We start from the raw sequence: 17,871 nt of genomic DNA, 5'->3' as shown, positions 1-17,871 counted from the left end.
TCTTACAAAAATTAAGCACATATATTAATATGCGTTACTATCATGGTTGTCAACTTAAGTTTTCTCAAATACAACGTATTTTTTTGCTTAAAATTGAAGTTTTAATTCCATTTTAATACCACTGGGAAAAATTATAATGGAAAGGATTAAAAGTTGGCAGGTATGGAAACGTCAAGATAAACCATCTAAAAAAATAGCAAAATTCGTCTAATATTTGCAAATTTAGTTTGTAGTTTTTTACCGTAGTCAGAAGGGCAAGTCATGTAAAATTAGCGTGGCGCTCAACGCATTAAACATCGAAAAAGCTCATTTAGTGCTATGTTGCACACTTGGACATCCTAAGCATGAACACGAGTTAATCCCTTTTTTTTTCTTCTTCAAACCCGTATTTCAAGCTATTTTCTTAAGCCAGTAGCTCCCAATTTTTCTCGGCTAAATGATCGAGGTTCTTTTGGCGAATCCTCCGGCATTCATTACAAAAAAAGTTAATTAGCAACTGTGAATATACTAACTATACTATAAATACTATAAATAGTACTTATTATTTTGAAACTATTTAATACGTAAAATGAAATATTTAATATTATGAATTTTTTCTTCGCGTTTGTATACGCTGAAAATGAATAAAATAATCTGAATTATATCATTTAAATAAAAGAAAACCGCTTTAAAAGACGAAAAAAGTATCAGAAAAACGTAATTATTATTATTGAGTTTTTCTTGAATTTAGTTATTTTATTTTAGATTGAAAATCACGATGAGAAACACTCATGAAATTTTCCTAAATGCATATTTATTTCAAAATATATTCAATATAATTTTTTTTGAAGAAAAAATATACATATTTGCTACTTTTTTTCATTCATATTTTACATAAAGAAGTTCATATAAACAAGCTAAATACTTAAAAAATTATGCAAAATTGATTGGATAAGAATACTATTATTATTCATCCTAATTATTGGAACCCCTGTCATCCTCCTATGGAACCCTCGGGCTCCCCTAAACATGTTGTGGGAACCGTTGCCTTCAACACACACTGAAAGATATACTCCTTTTTTTTTTCAAATGGACATTTTAAACTATGTCCATTTCCTTAAGCATTCATTTTAAGCTATGTACAAAATGAACAATAGGTTGTAAATAAAAAATCCTTACGCATTTCCAACTCCTTGGAATACCCATTTATTGGAGCCAATCCCCTCCCAGAGGGACATGGCGTAATAGGCACAAGCATTCAAGTGGATCAGGTACATCATGTACATCAAGGTACGAATTATCCTAAATGAAAAAGGTTTAGTTAAGGCATGCGAAAAGATTCGTCATAACACATTTTTATTTACCTTGTTTCCAAAATTATTATTTTTTAAATAAGAAATTTGTATAACATTACCAGTTCAAAAATTAAGCCATTATCATTCCTCATTTTTTGAATTGGGGGCATTTCGTCAATGTTTACCTGACACCCACCACACTCAGCTTTAATATATTCTCCAATTATAATTTCAAGAACTGCAATGATTGAACCTTTTGCTTACAAGAAGGGCATTGGGAAAAATAATAAGCCATAATTTTTTCAAAGGAATCCTTTTTTCCCTCTCCCATCTAAATGTTTCTTGGTATTGTTTCCAGATAAGATACTTTACACATTTTCAAATTTTTTTTACAAGCAATAGCACAATATAAAAATTTTTTTTACACCTCGCATGGGAGTCTTGGTGGTGTTTTCCTAAAAACCTTATGATAACGTTTTAATGGTCTTCTGAATAATTAGAATATTGTGCTCATCAGTATTGTTCACAGCTTTTAGAATTTCGATATTGGGAAAGACAGGATTTTAGACTGATTTAAATAATTATTGAAAGCCAATCTAGGAGCAATATTATAAAATACAGAAAACCTAATATTTATAGACAACCAATATCGTAAGCCTATAAGGATCCTATATAGAAATTTTGTCTTATTCGTTCAACATTCAAAGCCATTCTAGGACCAATATTGCAAAATGCAGACATCTTAACATCGGTTTATTGGAATTAAATACATCTGCAGGTTTCTGTGCTCAATTTAAACTTATAAACCTTTATCAATTACGAATACAGATAGTACAATATAGAAAGGACAGCACGAAGATGCATCCAGGGTAACGGCGGGATTCGAACCCGCTACTTCCGCGCCTTGCACAGCATTTGGCGGGCAATACCGCTCGGACGGGGAAGCCCCCATCTTAATATTGGCCTTATATTGTAAGCCTATAAAGGTTCCATATTGAAATTAATATTGGCCCAATATTTAAAGCCATTCTAGAACCAATGTTACAAAGTATAGAGACCCCAATATTGGCTTTATAGTGCAAGCCTATAAAATCCTATATTGAAATTGATATTGATCCAATTTTCAAAGTGATTCCAGAACCAATGTTAATAAATATAGACACTGAAATATTGGCCCTATACAATTTATTTAAAACTTTTCAAGTATTTGAAAATTTGATGCTTAAATGGCATGCATCTATAATGAAATTTCCAGAAATGCCAACTGCTCCGGATTCGACAAAATATTTTTAAAAACGGTAAAGAACTACGTACTAAAATTTACAGATTTTCGATTTATTTTGATACTTTTTTAAACGTCTTAACTGTAACAAAGTGGCACACGACACACGATTATGAGTTAGTTAGTATTAGTTAGACGATTATGAATTAGTAGAGAGTAAAAACCCTGTAAATCGAATTCATTAAACCAAGAAACATACATGAAAGACTACCACTCGAAAATATTCATCTTTTGTCAGGAGCAAGTTGGCATCTCTGAATTTCAAATAAATGATGTTCATTGGTTCATATGATAACTCGTTAGTAAATTAATTGAAAAGAAATTCGTATCAAAATATTGACGCAGACTTGATACATTATGTTATTTACAGCATTTCATTTGAGTATCTAGCAATTTAAGAATTGATTGTTTTAACGTATTTGCGATACGTATTTTTTCCTCACACAATCTCTTTTTTTTAAATTGAAAAAAAAAAATTCTTTTGTTTTATGTTAGAAAAATCCCTTTTATCATTCTTACCTTATCACATAAGGCGTCTTTGTAACAGCATCTACACGATTAAAAAATTCCCAAAAGGTTTGAACCTGAAAGATAATTAAGAGGTAAATATTGAGTAAAGAGATGAAGATAATTAGGTTAAAAAAATCAGTCATAAATAAAAATTTTTAATGCTATAAAAAGAGAACCTTGTTTGAAAAGTTAGTCAAATCCAGTTTTTTTCATTTTGAAAAACATATGTAGAATTCTATCTAATGAGTGTATTGTTTTTCCCTTCATGTCCGATTTGTGGTGCTCTTTGTATAGCAGAAGGTCTAATATATTCAGTTCTTTAGACCTAATATATATCTAATATGTTTAAGCATTTTCACGGTGTGAAATTTTTTTTAAACTGGAAGCTGAAGTGAAGAAAATATACATAGTTTAAAGAGCTCATACCCAACAAAAATATTTTGTTTTATTTTATCTACAGCATTGATCCAAATCGGATTGACTGCTATCAGTTTTAAACTAATCCCAGAAGACAAGAAAACTAAGCATTGGGACATGCTTGTCTTCATGCAGGACGTTTTAAGTAAAAATCTCACAGCTTTTGCGTTACAAAGAGAGCAACCTCTCAAGATCTGTCCATGGGATTATAACCTATGATTCGTTTACTATTGGACTACCAGATTAAATATAAAAATAAAATCAGATAGAGCAGGTATGGACTTGCATGAACGTAAAAGTGGGATTAATTTAATTTTTTTAAATTAAATGAAATTCATATTTCTACTAATCAAATAAGGTCTTCTAATTTATTTTATGCAATTATGCAATTTTTATTGCTATTTCATTAGTATAGTATTAAAAATACTAACCTTTAAAAGGCGAGGGAGACGAAATAAAGGATTTACTCCATAAATGAAATAACAAAGATCTAAAGGAAGCAACGCGAACAAATCCAACTAAAAATAAAACATACATTTTAATGCATCGTTTAGTTAAAGCATAATCTTTGATAAATTGAGCAGTTGTTTATGTTTAAATCATATGTCAATGCCAACTTGCTCCGGAGAGCAAATAAAGTGGTAGTTTATCAATTGTGATTCTTGATTTAATAAATTCAAATTAGTAGATTTTTATCCTCCACTATTTCCAAATAATTCATAGTCTTATATGATTCACCACTTTATAGTAGTCATGTCATGCCGTGTCTTTTAAAAAGCAAGCAAAAATAGTCAAATAATTGCAAAATTTAGTTTGCAGTTATTTACCGTTTTTTTTAATTATTTTGGCGTGTCCGGAGCAGTTGGCATCTCTGTGTCATACTTAAAAGTTATAGTATATCCTATCTATGTAACTCTTCAGGTTTATAAAAATTAATTTATATTTAATGGTTAAACCAAAATCTAATTACGTAAAATAACTAAAGACAAGTGAATGCTATGGAAGTAAACTTTGTATAGTTATTTATCAGAAAAAATAATATTTTTTTAAGTTAAATTGGTTTTGGATTTTTTTTACACAAGGGGGTTTAAAAAGTCAATATTAAATTTCGACTGATAGACATTTACAGAATTTCGGAAAACCCTCTATTACAACTATAGTATAAAAGTAAAACAATCCAAACGTATTCAACATTTTGAATAAAAAAAACAACTCCGAAAGAATGTTCAAGTGTTAGTTTTTCTTAAATTAGTAACTTTACAAGAAATAATTAAATATAAAAAAAAACCATGTAAAAGGTTTTTTAAAATTTTTCTAAAATTTTTTCCTTTATTTTAGAATTTATTATTTTATTTAGAAATTTCTCCTTTAAAAATAGTCTAATTTTGTAAATAGTATGTAATGTATGACCAGAATTAAACGATCTGCTTTATCATATCCTAGTTAACTTGAGGTGAACATAAACTTCGGTGAACATAACTATTTTCCAATGAGGTGAACATAAACTATTTTCCAATCTAGCGGCTTTTAACAACACTTTCTTCTGGTTAGCATTCTTTCAAATAAAGAAAGACATGATTTTTGACCTTTTCTTAGTTCAAATAAGTTCAAAATAGTTTAAAAATAAATTTTAAAAGAATTTTAAGCTTGCATTATTATTGCGACCAACTGCAGTCAAGGGAAAATCTGCAAAAAGAGACAGTGTCATTAAAGTTCGTTCAATTGTTAATTAGCACCCTGGTCTTAATCTTTTTTAAGTTTGGATTGTGTGTTATAAGTCCATGATACTTAGCTTTTCAATTAATCTTTTTTTTTTCTTCTCACAATTGTGGTGATTTTCACAATTGTGGTTATTTTTTTTCTCACAAAAATGGTCGATGAAAACAAGCGTCGTTTAAGGCAGTGGTTCGTAACCTTTTTAAGCCGCGACCCAAATTTGAGAAATACGCTCATGTCGCGACCCCCAAAAAAAGTCAAAATTAGGCTGAGTAAGCCACAATGACTTCTTCTAGGAGGTGTTGGTATTACTTATTATTTGGTGTATTACTAACTTTTTTGATTCGACTCAGCGCGGCCCAAGAAATATGCTTCGCGACCCAATTTTGGGTCGCGACCCATAGGTTAAGAACCGCTGGTTTAAGGGATAAAAAATGATGCAATTTTAGTTGTTTGAATATTTTTCGAAAATAAATGGGCCAGTTTTTATCCCAATAATGCTAAAAGAGTTAAAAAGACGCTAGGGATAATCGTTATATGAATGAAATCTACAATATTAAAAGAAATGTTTCTTGTTGCCTACAGGAAATAGAAAATTATTAAACCACTGTTCAGTTGACCATTAATAAAACAAAGCACAGCTGAAAGGTAAAATTTTATAACTATTATAATTTAAAATTAACTATTGATTTCAGTTACCAAGAAATTAAAAAAAATCTTACCTTAAATTCTCTTTTCTTAAAATAATTCTTTTTTGTTCGCTGATAATCTTCCTGCATAAAAATAATTGAGATAAATTTTACTTCATAATAAAATTTGGTTTTTACTATAATAACACGTAAATCAGTTATAAAAGTAATTTTAATGTAAAAATTACAAAAATTTTGCAATAAAACTCGAGTTGATTAATTGCAAAATTTAAAACATAAACAGATAATTAATAAAAGTATCAAAGTTAAAAAATAGCGCACATTCATATCAGAGAAGTGATTAGTTGATATTAAGAAAAGGAAATCAAAATTATTAGTTTGTTTTGTAGTAGTTATTTTCCAAGTATGAAGAAAAGAATAATGTACGAAGGAAGATCATTGAAATTCAAAAATAGAGCATATTTATATCAGGGAAGTTATATAGCTGATATGGAAATTAAACAACTTACATATGAAGAAGTTAATCAGCTGTCTCCAAATATTTTAGCTTAACCTTTTAGCTCACTGAAAATTCTTCAGAATTTTTTTTTTAGACTGGCATTAAATAAACACTCTTGCCACATTGTGTGTATTCCGGTTTCAATAATTGCATGTGGATAGAGTGTTTACCTCTGCCTGTTTAGAGAAAAAAAATTTGTTTCTGGTTAATGGTAGCAGTTAATGTTCATGAAAGGGTCTCACTGATTCTTTTACTAAGTCACTTAATTAGCCAGCAAAGTTTTTATAGGGGTCATAGAACGCCTCCTATAACTGAAAGCCTCCACACGGTTTTTTATAAGTAGTCCATTGTGAAGAATATCCACTTTACGAACGAGTCATTTAATACAAAATCTAGTTAAAATAAGAAAGTGGTAGCAAATATATGACTAAAAATTTATTTTATTTATGAATATTATTGATTTGCCTTATTCACTTGTCAACCACTACAGTTTCAATTCTCAAATATATATGATAAATTTCTCTCAATTACTTTTATAAAGGTTTTGGGTTCATGCGCACATCTGGTTCACTTTTTAAGCAGTCTGCGCAGAGTACTTATAAAAGACAGTGTGGAGGCCTTTTGATGTAAGAGGTGATGGGTCATCTCTCCATTTCCAGTTTTTGAAACGTAAGAAAAAGTTTTCGACGGTTTTTGGTCTATTTTAAGCATTTTGGCATTTTCCAAGGCATTTTGATCTGCTTGGCTGGCAAAGTATTTTGATTCCTTTCGCCCCTATCAAGCTTCTGTAACAACGAACTGTAATTTTTAAATGAGCTCTAATATTTGTTTCGAAATTAGCAAACGCAATGGTACGCGGTGAGTTCAAAACTACAAGGCTACGGAGTCGAACATTAGTAGTTGCAAACCCAAATATTGGGTCGGCTGTTCAACGACGGTTATAAATAAATAAAAAAAATATATAAAAACCTATGGCATAATTTTTTACAATTTAAAAGTTCAATTTCATGAGGCATATTAGCTATTGCTTTTCTTCTGATAATTATTATTTCACAAGATAGCGCATAATTACAGCATTTATTACAATTTAAATGTTTGTCGGAGTGATATGTTATTCCTCTGTATATTGAATTAACAGAATTAAATTACGGTCGTGTGTTATCAACAGGTCTATTTTCTTCTACAGATAACGTGAATGATGTCATTCTATGCGCATGTAATTACTGGACTAAAATAAAAGGCATGTATTATTAAAAGTAGTAGTCACTTTACTACGCAACTATGCTGTTGTATCAGGGTGATGTACGATGTTCCGCTTATATGTTTAAGCTCTATTGTAAGTAATTATTTTTAAGTTGTTGGATGTATAGAGATGGTACTGTATTTAATAAAAAAAGTATTTAAATCTACAAGTTTTATCATAAGACTATCCACATTCACTCACCATCCACTGCGCGTGCTCTGCCAACAATGCTCAACTTCATTATGCATATCAGCTTTTGTTTTATTCTGATTATTACTTCACAAGATATCACACATTAATATTACTTATCATAATTTAAAAGGCCGGGATAGCCTGGTCGGTAGGACACTGGGCCCATGTCCGAGAATCCGTGGGTTCGAATCCCGCAGATCGAAGACTCCCCGTGTAGTAAAGTGACTGATGCACGTTAAATCTGTCGAGTCGTAAAAGTTCCCATAACAAATCAAACCTCTGGGGGTACTGGATTGGAGATCGATCGTTCTCTGATTCAGGTCAAAATTACAATCTGTGGATGAATAAATGGATGTATGAATGGGTCCGTCCTATAAACGGGTGCGACGCATGGTGTGGCAGAAGTCGAATTCTTGGCCATAGATGGCGCTACTGGAAAACAAGAACAATCGCACCCCCTCTGCCGAAACAGGCGCACGTCAACAACAACAACAAACATCATAATTTAAAAGTTCAACTTCATTATGCATATCAGCTATTGAATTTCCCCGGATTATTATTTAACAACGTAGCGGATATTGATATTAAGTAGGTGACGATATTTAGTTAAAATTTAGCCCCAAATAAACTGTGGTGTGAAGGATATCTGGCAAGTCTGGTCAGCAATACGGCCAAGACACAGTTGAAAAACACCTGCTTCTCAAAATGACTTTTTGAAAGGGTATAACTTGAAAAATTATTTCTAATAACTAAAAATAATAAAATAAATGATGTGCTATTTACCACCCAAAATCCATCGTGAAGGAACTGCAGCCGTACTTTGAAGAGTGCGATGTCTAAGAGGTAGATGATGTCAGCAATATAGTCAAATGCAAGGAAAATAGGCTTGTTTTCTGCTGTTTGATAAGGAAACACCGAAAGTAAAATGATGGACCAGGCATTGTACGAATAACTCACCATGACAAGGAATAACCACGAAATGTACAATTTACCTACAAATATAAGGAATAGTAACAGTAATTAGAAAATAACATAATTAGTGAAATATTTGTGTTGCACTTTCTCCGATTACGAAAAATTTCGCCAAAGTTGACATACTTGCTGTCAACACAGCATCCACACGGTTTCTTATAGGTAGTCCTATCAGACCACTATGAAGGTAAACTAGTTTACAAAAGAGCCATTTAATAGAATATTTAGTAAAAATAAGAAAGTGATAGCAAATATACGACTAAAATTTTTTTTAAATTTATGAATACAATTGGTTTGTCTTATTTACTTGTCAACCACCGAAGATTCAATTCTCAAATATATATGCCAGCTTTCTCTCGATTACCTTTAAAATAGAATTTGGTTTCATGCGCACCACTGGTTCACTTTTAAAATTGTCTGCGCAGACAACTTATAAAAAACTGTGTGGAGGATTTTTGATGTAGGAGGTGATGCATCATGCATTTACAAATAGTATTTTTCTAAAAGGTGGGCCAACTATCTTATAATACTGCTAATTGCGTCTACGCATAATTGATTTCTTAGAGCCAAAATATCATTCTGAAACTTTTCACATCTGCTGTGCGCAAAAAGTTCAAGTAGATTTATGGGATAAGATCAGATACGGAAAATATCAGCCACTTTGAAAGTGGAAGTTTGATTATATGGGAAGTCGTATTAGATGATAGAATTAGTAACAGTGCCTTTAAAAAAATCACTGTTATTGGTATGTGTAACTTGACTCCTCTCCGCCCCAACAGGGAGCATACGGGAAATACTGAAGTCTCGAAATGGGAGTCTGTGTCCTATCAGTACAAGAAAACAAGTAGATTGTGATGAACAAAGGAGGCCTTCAAATGTAGCAGCCCTGAGAGTGTGTAAATATACAGAAGTAAAGATGTGCTGTTTACAGAGCTCCAAAGTACAACTAAGAGCCGCGATGGCTCAGGGGATCGCGCGTTAGCCTTCCAATGACGTGAACCGGGTTCAAATCCCAGCAATGGCTGGCCTGTACGAATTTCGCATCTGGCTTGCACCGAGCACAGTGCTGACGTGAAATATCCTTAGTGGTAGACAGATCATGGGTTAGAGTCTCCTTGCCGTCAGGTTAACCGCGGGAGGTTTCTCCTGGTCTACCTATCCCTGTAACGCAAATGCGGGTTGGTTCCATCAAAAAGTCTTCCATGGAAACAAATTTCTCCCAATACTTGATCCAGGAGTTCCCTTGTCTTCTGGATTGGTTTCAAAATTATAAGGCTATGGAGTTGTACATTAGTAGTCGTAAACCCAAATTTGGATCTGCTGTTCAACGACGGTTATAAAATACAAAAAAACTGCAACATAAGAATGTTCCCTAATATAAATTTACAGATGTTACATGCCCTATTTATAGGTATGTAACATTTAGTATGTATACAAAAACGTGATTCTTGAAAAATTGCATATTGGTTCGGCAAAACAATCTAATCTTTATGTCAAAAGTTGCTTAGATTACAGGGCTGCTAACTGTCTACGCTTTTGCCTACGGAAGTTAGTCTTCTCCCCCCTTGTATATTCTTTGCTATAAGGAAGATTCTGTTTAATTATAAAAGCACTGCACATTTAGAAAAATACTTCCTACTTGAACAAGCACTATTATTTTCGAAATTTTTTGATAGGAAAGGACTTACTTTGAGGATCAATGATGGTGGGAAAGACGGGAATGAATTTCTTTTTGATTGTGCAGCACAAAATTTTCATACTCAGACTGTGAAGGTCGGCAGATATTTTGTCATCCTCTATTAGAGATTGAAGCCTTAAACGAGGCTTGTTGATAGGCGTCATCTCATATTCACTGGAAGTTTCAGGTGGTGGAGCTGTAAATTGCATACAAATTTAACGTTTAATAACAGTACCCTTACAAAAATTTAAGATATTTTTGTGGTTTATTTAGGTTGTTTTGAGGTGTCATGGTTGATTTGAGGTTCATTCGAAATTGTTTTTAAACAAAGCCTAAAAAGATCCTCCTCCCAAGGTGTATAAAGTTATTTTATTCACACTTGAGGTTGTTTTCAGGTTGATGGAAACCTACTTTTGAGCAAACAGCTTTGGGAGGTTGTTTTTAAGGTGTACGGATTATTTTTTCTACACTTCAAGGGAATACGTATATATGAGGTGTTAATAAACTCACCCGATCTAAGCTAACTTTTTTCTGAGTTATATAAGAGGTTGATTTTGTGAAGGGTAAATGATGTTGAAATGGAGGTTTATTAAGGATGTTATTTTTGATGCAAAACATAACATAATTTTTTGCCTCAGGTGTATTTTTTTTTACATCTGTCAACCTCAAAAGCACCTTATTTTTTTAAGAGTAATTAAATTTCCCAATGTACCAATACAAATTAAATTAAATAATTCCTGTACACGAAATTTATGCTGCTGAGATATAAAACTTTTTATGTCGTGATAGTCCGAAATTATTTTAAGTTAAGTTTAGAACAACAAAAATCAAATTTTTTTAAACCGAAAGTTTCACTAATTCGAGACAAAATATGTACGCCAAAATACGTTTCGTCAAAAGAGGATTAGTTGCGTCGGGGTTAACTCATGTGAGAAAAATTCAGTATTATATTTAAAATTAGAATAAAAGCTTTGCTTTGATACTTCATTCTTGATTTAATAATTCTAAATTTTAATTGAAAATGATTTTGTGATTAATATTATATACATTAAGTATTAAGTTTTGGTAATCATTTGATTAATTTGTAAATGTGAATGAATTTTTAAAAAAAAAATGCTTAAAATTATTGCAGTTGTAATTTCACTTCCGTTATGAAAAATGTTTTTCAAAAACGTAAATTTTGATAAAAACTCTCAAATTTTTTTTTCTGAAATTAGATAAACAGAACTATTGTGCCACATAGGATTCCAAACCGTGTAAATATGCAGCACCATAGGGGTACCAAGAAATGTCCATGAATTCAAGTCAAATATTAATCATGTAATAATGACTTGTTGCTATTCAAAAGAAAAAAAAGTTTCAAAGTAAAGTTGATAAAGTTTGAATTTATGTGAAATATGAGAATCTTATCTTCAGTGAGAAATCTATTACGGTTGTAATTGCCTTTCCTACTTCTTGCAAAGCTATGTTTTCGGCATTTGCTGTTCCAGAAAGTAAATATATTTAAAAAGAAATGCTCAAATGCGAGTATCTGTATCAGTGATCTGTATCTGTAAACTCTTTTATCGCACTTAACAAATTCATAATGCTTTCTACAATGGACGGTCATTTCTTGATACTTATATTTTCTCTTAGATTATAAATTCTTAATAATGTGCAATATTATCATTACCTTCTTACTAATTACAATTAAAGTGCTTTAGCCGTGGTGGTTCAGGGGATGCAGCGCTCACCTCCCAATAAGGTGGCTCGGGTTCGAATTCCAGTTTTGGATGGTCAATTGTATTCCACACCCGGTTCGCACCGACCACAGTGCTGACGTAAAATATCCTCAGTAGTTGACGGATCATGGTTTAGAGGTAACTCAAACCTGAATAACTCAGCCCTAGATAATTGTTATGTTAAAGAGTTAAGTATGATTTATATTAGCTATGTTCGTATTCTCATTGCTTACTTTCGTAAATTCCCTAATTTTACACACTCGAAACATACTTGATGTTTGTATGAAGTATTAAACCGCTGACTTATGTGACCAAAGTGCCGTAAGATAATTTTAAATGCCGTTAGGTTGCTTAACTTGGAAAAGTTTTGGAGCCCCCGCTACCTAATATTGCCATGATTATTAAAAATATGCTATTGCTATTGTCTCAATATTGCCATGATTATTAAAAATAGTATTAAATCTATTACTTACATGGTGAAGGTGTTGGTGGCTGTACTAGTTTTTCTTTAGCCTTTTCTGTTCTGTAATGGAAGGATTGAACAATATCTTGGATTCTTTTGGTTATGAAAGTGTTGCGATCTGTTTCCAGCCTGATGCATAAAATAAAGAAACATGTTTATCATATTAGTAACAGTACAGGGCAATAATGATACTTTTGTTGAATAAAATAAACAAATTTGACTAAATTAAATGTTTATGTATTTTTTGTTGTTGATGAATTGCTATTAGGTTAACTATTTAATTTTCAACCCGAAAAAGTGGTTTCTCTGTATGTAGAAAACCTGTATGAAAAAAGTGGATATTTTCTCGCAATTTTCTTCTTTTCCAGATTTAACTACAAATAATTATGCAATTAACATTTTAAGGTAGACATAAATATCCTGTTTTTTTGCAAAACAAATTCTAATAATGAAATGCATGCACTACCACTTTTTATTTTTTCTAAAGAAAAAAAGATCTTTTTTAAAAAAAAACGTTAGACAGGAGTGTGTGTAAGCAAGAATTAAACCTTTGAAACAATATTCATATAAGTACAAACTATCGTTAAAAATCTTGTATGTTTTCCACCTATTGAAATTTATCACTCTAAAACTAAAAATTACCTTATTAAATAGTATCAACATTTGCTTACCTGACACGGCGAGGAATTTTATTTCTATATTTAAAATGGTAGTAAAATGTATTATTCTATTTATTACTTGCATTTATAGACTTAATTTATTATCTTTTGTACCACCACTATTTTTTAAAAAAAAATTAAGCATATATATTAATATGTTTTATTTAAGTTAGCCAATATGTTTCGTAGTCCGCTTTAGCTGCTACAAAATACAGTCAGGGGTGAAAGCGGAAAGGCTGGTAATAAAATTATTTCAGTTATTGCTAGTTTTCGGGAGGAGTTTACTTATTCTTTTTTAAAACTATTTAACAATTTCTACTGAATCTTGGAAACAAAGCAGTTTTTTTTTATATGTTGAAATTATAAATGAAATATTGATAGTTACAGATATTTTATTTTTCTCGAAAAAAATACTAGAATGAAATGTCTTTCGTACCAGTTTTTACTCTTTTCCGTCTTGCTATATAAGAGCTTTCAGCTATGAATGCAGCGTATGTTTCTGCTAAAATTCGTGATTTAAATTCCATTTTACTACCAGTTGGTAAAATCATCCTCGAAAGGATTAATAGTTGGCAGGTATGCATTTATTATGAATTTAAAAAATTATCTAAAAATTTTGAATAACGTAGCTTAAATGTTTTAATGTAATTATTATTTCAATCTGTATATTAAAGTACTGGTAGTATTGGAGAGTGTCATGTAGCAGAGATGCTGATTGCTCTGGATTCGGTAATATAGTTTGACAACCGGAAGAGGCTTACAAACTAAAATGTTATTATTTTCGGTTAATTGGGTAACTTTCTAAAAGGCTAAACATATCTAAGTGGCGTATTACGTAAGCCTTTGAATTAGTTAGAAGTAGTGGTGAGTAAAAATCCTTAAGTCGAACTTACTTAACCAAGAATCATACATTAAAAGAGCACTCAAAAATATTGATCTGTCCGGAGCAAGTTGGTATCTCTGATACAGTCGTAACTTAGCTAAATTTTAAAAAAAAGTTTCTTTTCTTACTTTACCACGTTGTATGTACTTAGTACAAAATTTATACTTACCACTGTTGTTCCTCAGGTAGGGATAATGTTTGTACTGTCTGCTGATTGATTTCATCAGTGGACATGTTGAGGCTTAAATTATGAGCGTTGGAGTGGCCAGCTGCGTTCAAGGAAGGGACAGAATTTTTCAGTATGCCTTCGGTCAGGACTGAAAGAATAAGAAATAAAATATTAATGGGAAAAATTTGTAATCTAAGGCAAGTAAATATATTAAAAATAACTCTGAAGACAACTTTTTTTTGTTTTCTTGCTAAGTGAGATTTTTGAACGGATCGTAGATATTTCAAATCCGCAATCAGTTTCTCTCTACAGTCAGTTTCTCTCTACAAGTAACAGTTTTTATGCAATTCCAGAATTTTTAGAATGCCACTGAGTGAAGACGAAGTGTCCCATTTCTCTGCTACGTAAGGAGTGGTAGGAAGTAGTCAATAAAACATTTCAATTTATGATGAGATACGTTAAAGTTATATTAATGTTTATAGTTATATTATTCTTAAATGTTGTTTTTCAACAGAGCAGACTTGAGTATATGTATATAAACCTATACAATTTTTATAAGTTTGTATATTCAGATAAAAAATAAACTAAAGTAAGAATATAATTTTTAACTAATTTCATATTTGAAATCCCAACAGCCAAATTACATTAGATCAAGTATTTGCATAAATGCAACAAAAAATTATTTACCCGAAGTAATTAGTGTATGACTTATCACCGACTATTCTCAGATAATGTGTATTTACTATGCTTATAGATGGTAATTTATTTGTGTTATGTGTGTCATGGATTGATTTGTAGATTCAACAACTGTTGTACTTCCTGCATAGTATTTCATAAAGTGGTAAAGTTCAAATTTTCGCAATTCTGTTTAATTCTGTAACTCTTTGAAATCCTCACCATGAGATAATATAAAAATAGTTACAATTTATTTATATGTTTAGATTATTCATAAATAGTGGCGGGCAAATTCAAGTAACTCTAAGTTCACTACTGCAAAAATCTAATTTTAAAACACAAAGTTTGTTATCAATGCAAAAAAATTGCCTCGCAAAACGGAGCAAGCGAAATAATCTTAAGCCCTTTCATAGCCCAAATAGTTCATTGCGGGTACGAATTTTTTTTGAAATGGTTGATAAAGTAGTGCATTATCTCTTTCCAATCAAAAATACTAAATTTCCTCTTCACAAAATAGTGCTTAAACGATTTTGCGGCGTAACTACCACTACAAATATCAAATAACTAGTATATAAGACATGTTAACTCGATTGAGGTATCATACCTGCCAACTTTTACTCTATCCGAGAATGGATTTTCAGAGTGGTTGTAATACAATATACGTAAAACAATCTGACTCAAAAATATATTTATAATTTGATCCCGTTGAAATTCACTTGCGCAAGGATCATTATGCTTTTATATATTTATTGTATTTATTTATATGTAGTGGTGGTCAAACTCATTTATAATTACCATTATAATTCGAAAAGTTAATTGGAATAACCTGAGTATTGCTACCACTTTAAATATTAAAATAAAATCTTCCGGAAAATCCGGAAGAGTTGGCAGGTATGCTATTTCATTCTCTTGCAACTATGTCTGGTCGTGGCGAAGGAAGTAAAGTTTAGATTTGACCATTTCTTTTTGACTACTGCAAAAATGTTATCTCGACGCTGCGGACTTGGAGGCAAGATTATTCACACGCCCATCAGGAGAATTGAAATACCTGTGATATATCCCAACTACATAAAGCCAGACGCTAAGCCAGGTGAAATTTTTGAAGATGAATATGGACGCTTTCATTGTTATTCCAAAAAAGGAAGCTTTTGCACGCTAAGCGATTTCATAGTGCCCGAAGGAGCTGCAAGACCTTATTATTCGGCCAACTCTATTCCAATTTCCTGAACAAATCACGCCTGAAATGCGGACTTCATCAACTAACGACCCAATTATGGAAATCAATGACGGAGACCAGAATATGGAACAGAGTAAAGAAATGTCGACTTCTGACTCGGAAAGTGTCAACAGAAACAGCACAGAACCTCCTGCAAGGAAAAGGAAAAAGAAGAAGAAAAAGCTAGCTGATGTCAAAAAATCTGAAGATAATCACACATCCACAATTATAAACAGATGCTCTATCTCACCGCTAGAGACCGCCACTATCTTAGCACTATCAGAAACCAAAGAGGATTCCAACAAAGATCCATCTATGGAGGATTCCAACAAAGTTCCAGATCCTCCCACAAGACCAGAGAAAAAGCAGAATATTCAGTTTACAAAAGTTTTAATCCGTGGACTACCTGTTGACTTCAAGACAGAGGATATTTCCCTTGAATTAGGGAAATTGGACATAAAAACCCACAATGTAATCCAGTTTAAGAGAAGAAGTGGGGGGGGGGGGCNGGGGGGGGGGGGCTATAGGCTCCTTCCACTTTTTCTCACAATTTTTAGAGAAACGGAAGATCACCTGAAAGTATTCACCACCACAGATCTACAGCGGATTCCGGTCCAAGTAGAACGTTTTCGTGGCGGTCGTGGACCGCTGCAGTGTTTTAATTTCCAGGATTACGGTCATGCTCAACGGATACGAGTATGCAATGCACCTCCCAGATGCGTGAAATGCGCGGACAATCACCGATCCTTCGAGTGTCGTAAAGATCGACTCACACTTCCAAAGTGCTGCAACTGTGGCAAAATTCCCACCGCAAACTACACGGGATGCGAAGTCCGCCCCAGCAGGAAGGGCCCTCGTGCTGTAGCTTCTACACCAGCTAAATTAGCACACAGACTCATACCACTTGTGAAAGAGCTCCAAGACCTTCTAAAAAATGAAGTGCTTCGCCTTTTATAGAGGAGCCTAGGGGTGACCTCTCTTGCTCAGTGAGGATTTTATTCTCAATTCAGGACTTATTCTTCAGGACTTATTCAGGACCCGGCCATATCAACATTGAACTCTAGATTTAGGACTTTTAATATATGTCATAATTAAACATGTGTCTGTTAAACATAGAAATTTAATTAGTGAAATATGCATCAATTTATATTAATATTTATTTATGTCAACTTATGTATATATTTTTCAAATTATGGTTATATTTGTAATACGTGTCAATTTAGATTTGGATATTCAAATGTTATATATATTCAAGCAAAGTGCTTGTATTTTTGTATTAGCTACCACATCGACTGCTAAATTCCAAATGTTATTTCTTCAAATTTTCTGTAAATTTCTAGACGTATGGGATAGGGGCCGCTACGCAGCCCAGGTGCCCAATTTTTTTAAATAAAGTAAAGTAAAAGAGGTATGGATGAAGGTTAACATAGTCGACTAAAATTAAATTCCCTTAATGGTGACCTGGACGTGAAATGAACTTACCAACATTGATGGATGATCCACAATAAAATAGTTGAATTTGCTTAAAAATATACTGCTCAAAAGAGGTAAAAAAATCCTGTGAAGTAAATAAAAGTCTCCCGGCCAATAAAGAAAAGTGAAGAAAAAAAATGAGCGAAATAATATATGTAAACAAAAATGAAGGGAGAAAA

The 17,871-nt window shown here is 32.2% G+C and overlaps 1 protein-coding gene across 3 annotated transcripts in view; it reads right to left on the bottom strand.

Moving 5' to 3' along the window:
• Nucleotides 1–17,871, bottom strand: part of LOC107447930 (Cyclic nucleotide-gated ion channel subunit B) — a 109,135-nt gene that overhangs the window by 16,794 nt on the left and 74,470 nt on the right. For all 3 annotated transcript variants that reach the window (XM_071182097.1, XM_071182098.1, XM_043043269.2), the window contains 8 exons: nt 14,329–14,476; nt 12,628–12,746; nt 10,444–10,629; nt 8,567–8,775; nt 5,922–5,972; nt 3,915–4,001; nt 3,076–3,140; nt 1,159–1,281 (listed from right to left, as the gene is read on the bottom strand). In XM_071182097.1, the coding sequence (XP_071038198.1) occupies nt 1,159–1,281; nt 3,076–3,140; nt 3,915–4,001; nt 5,922–5,972; nt 8,567–8,775; nt 10,444–10,629; nt 12,628–12,746; nt 14,329–14,476 (988 nt within the window). The remainder of the gene's footprint in view (nt 1–1,158; nt 1,282–3,075; nt 3,141–3,914; nt 4,002–5,921; nt 5,973–8,566; nt 8,776–10,443; nt 10,630–12,627; nt 12,747–14,328; nt 14,477–17,871) is intronic.

This window comes from Parasteatoda tepidariorum, chromosome 6 (assembly GCF_043381705.1).
Source record: "Parasteatoda tepidariorum isolate YZ-2023 chromosome 6, CAS_Ptep_4.0, whole genome shotgun sequence".
Classification (NCBI taxonomy): Eukaryota; Metazoa; Arthropoda; class Arachnida; order Araneae; family Theridiidae; genus Parasteatoda; species Parasteatoda tepidariorum.
The sequence above is the reverse complement of the archived record's forward strand: the minus strand, read 5'-3'. Positions and strand labels throughout refer to the sequence as shown.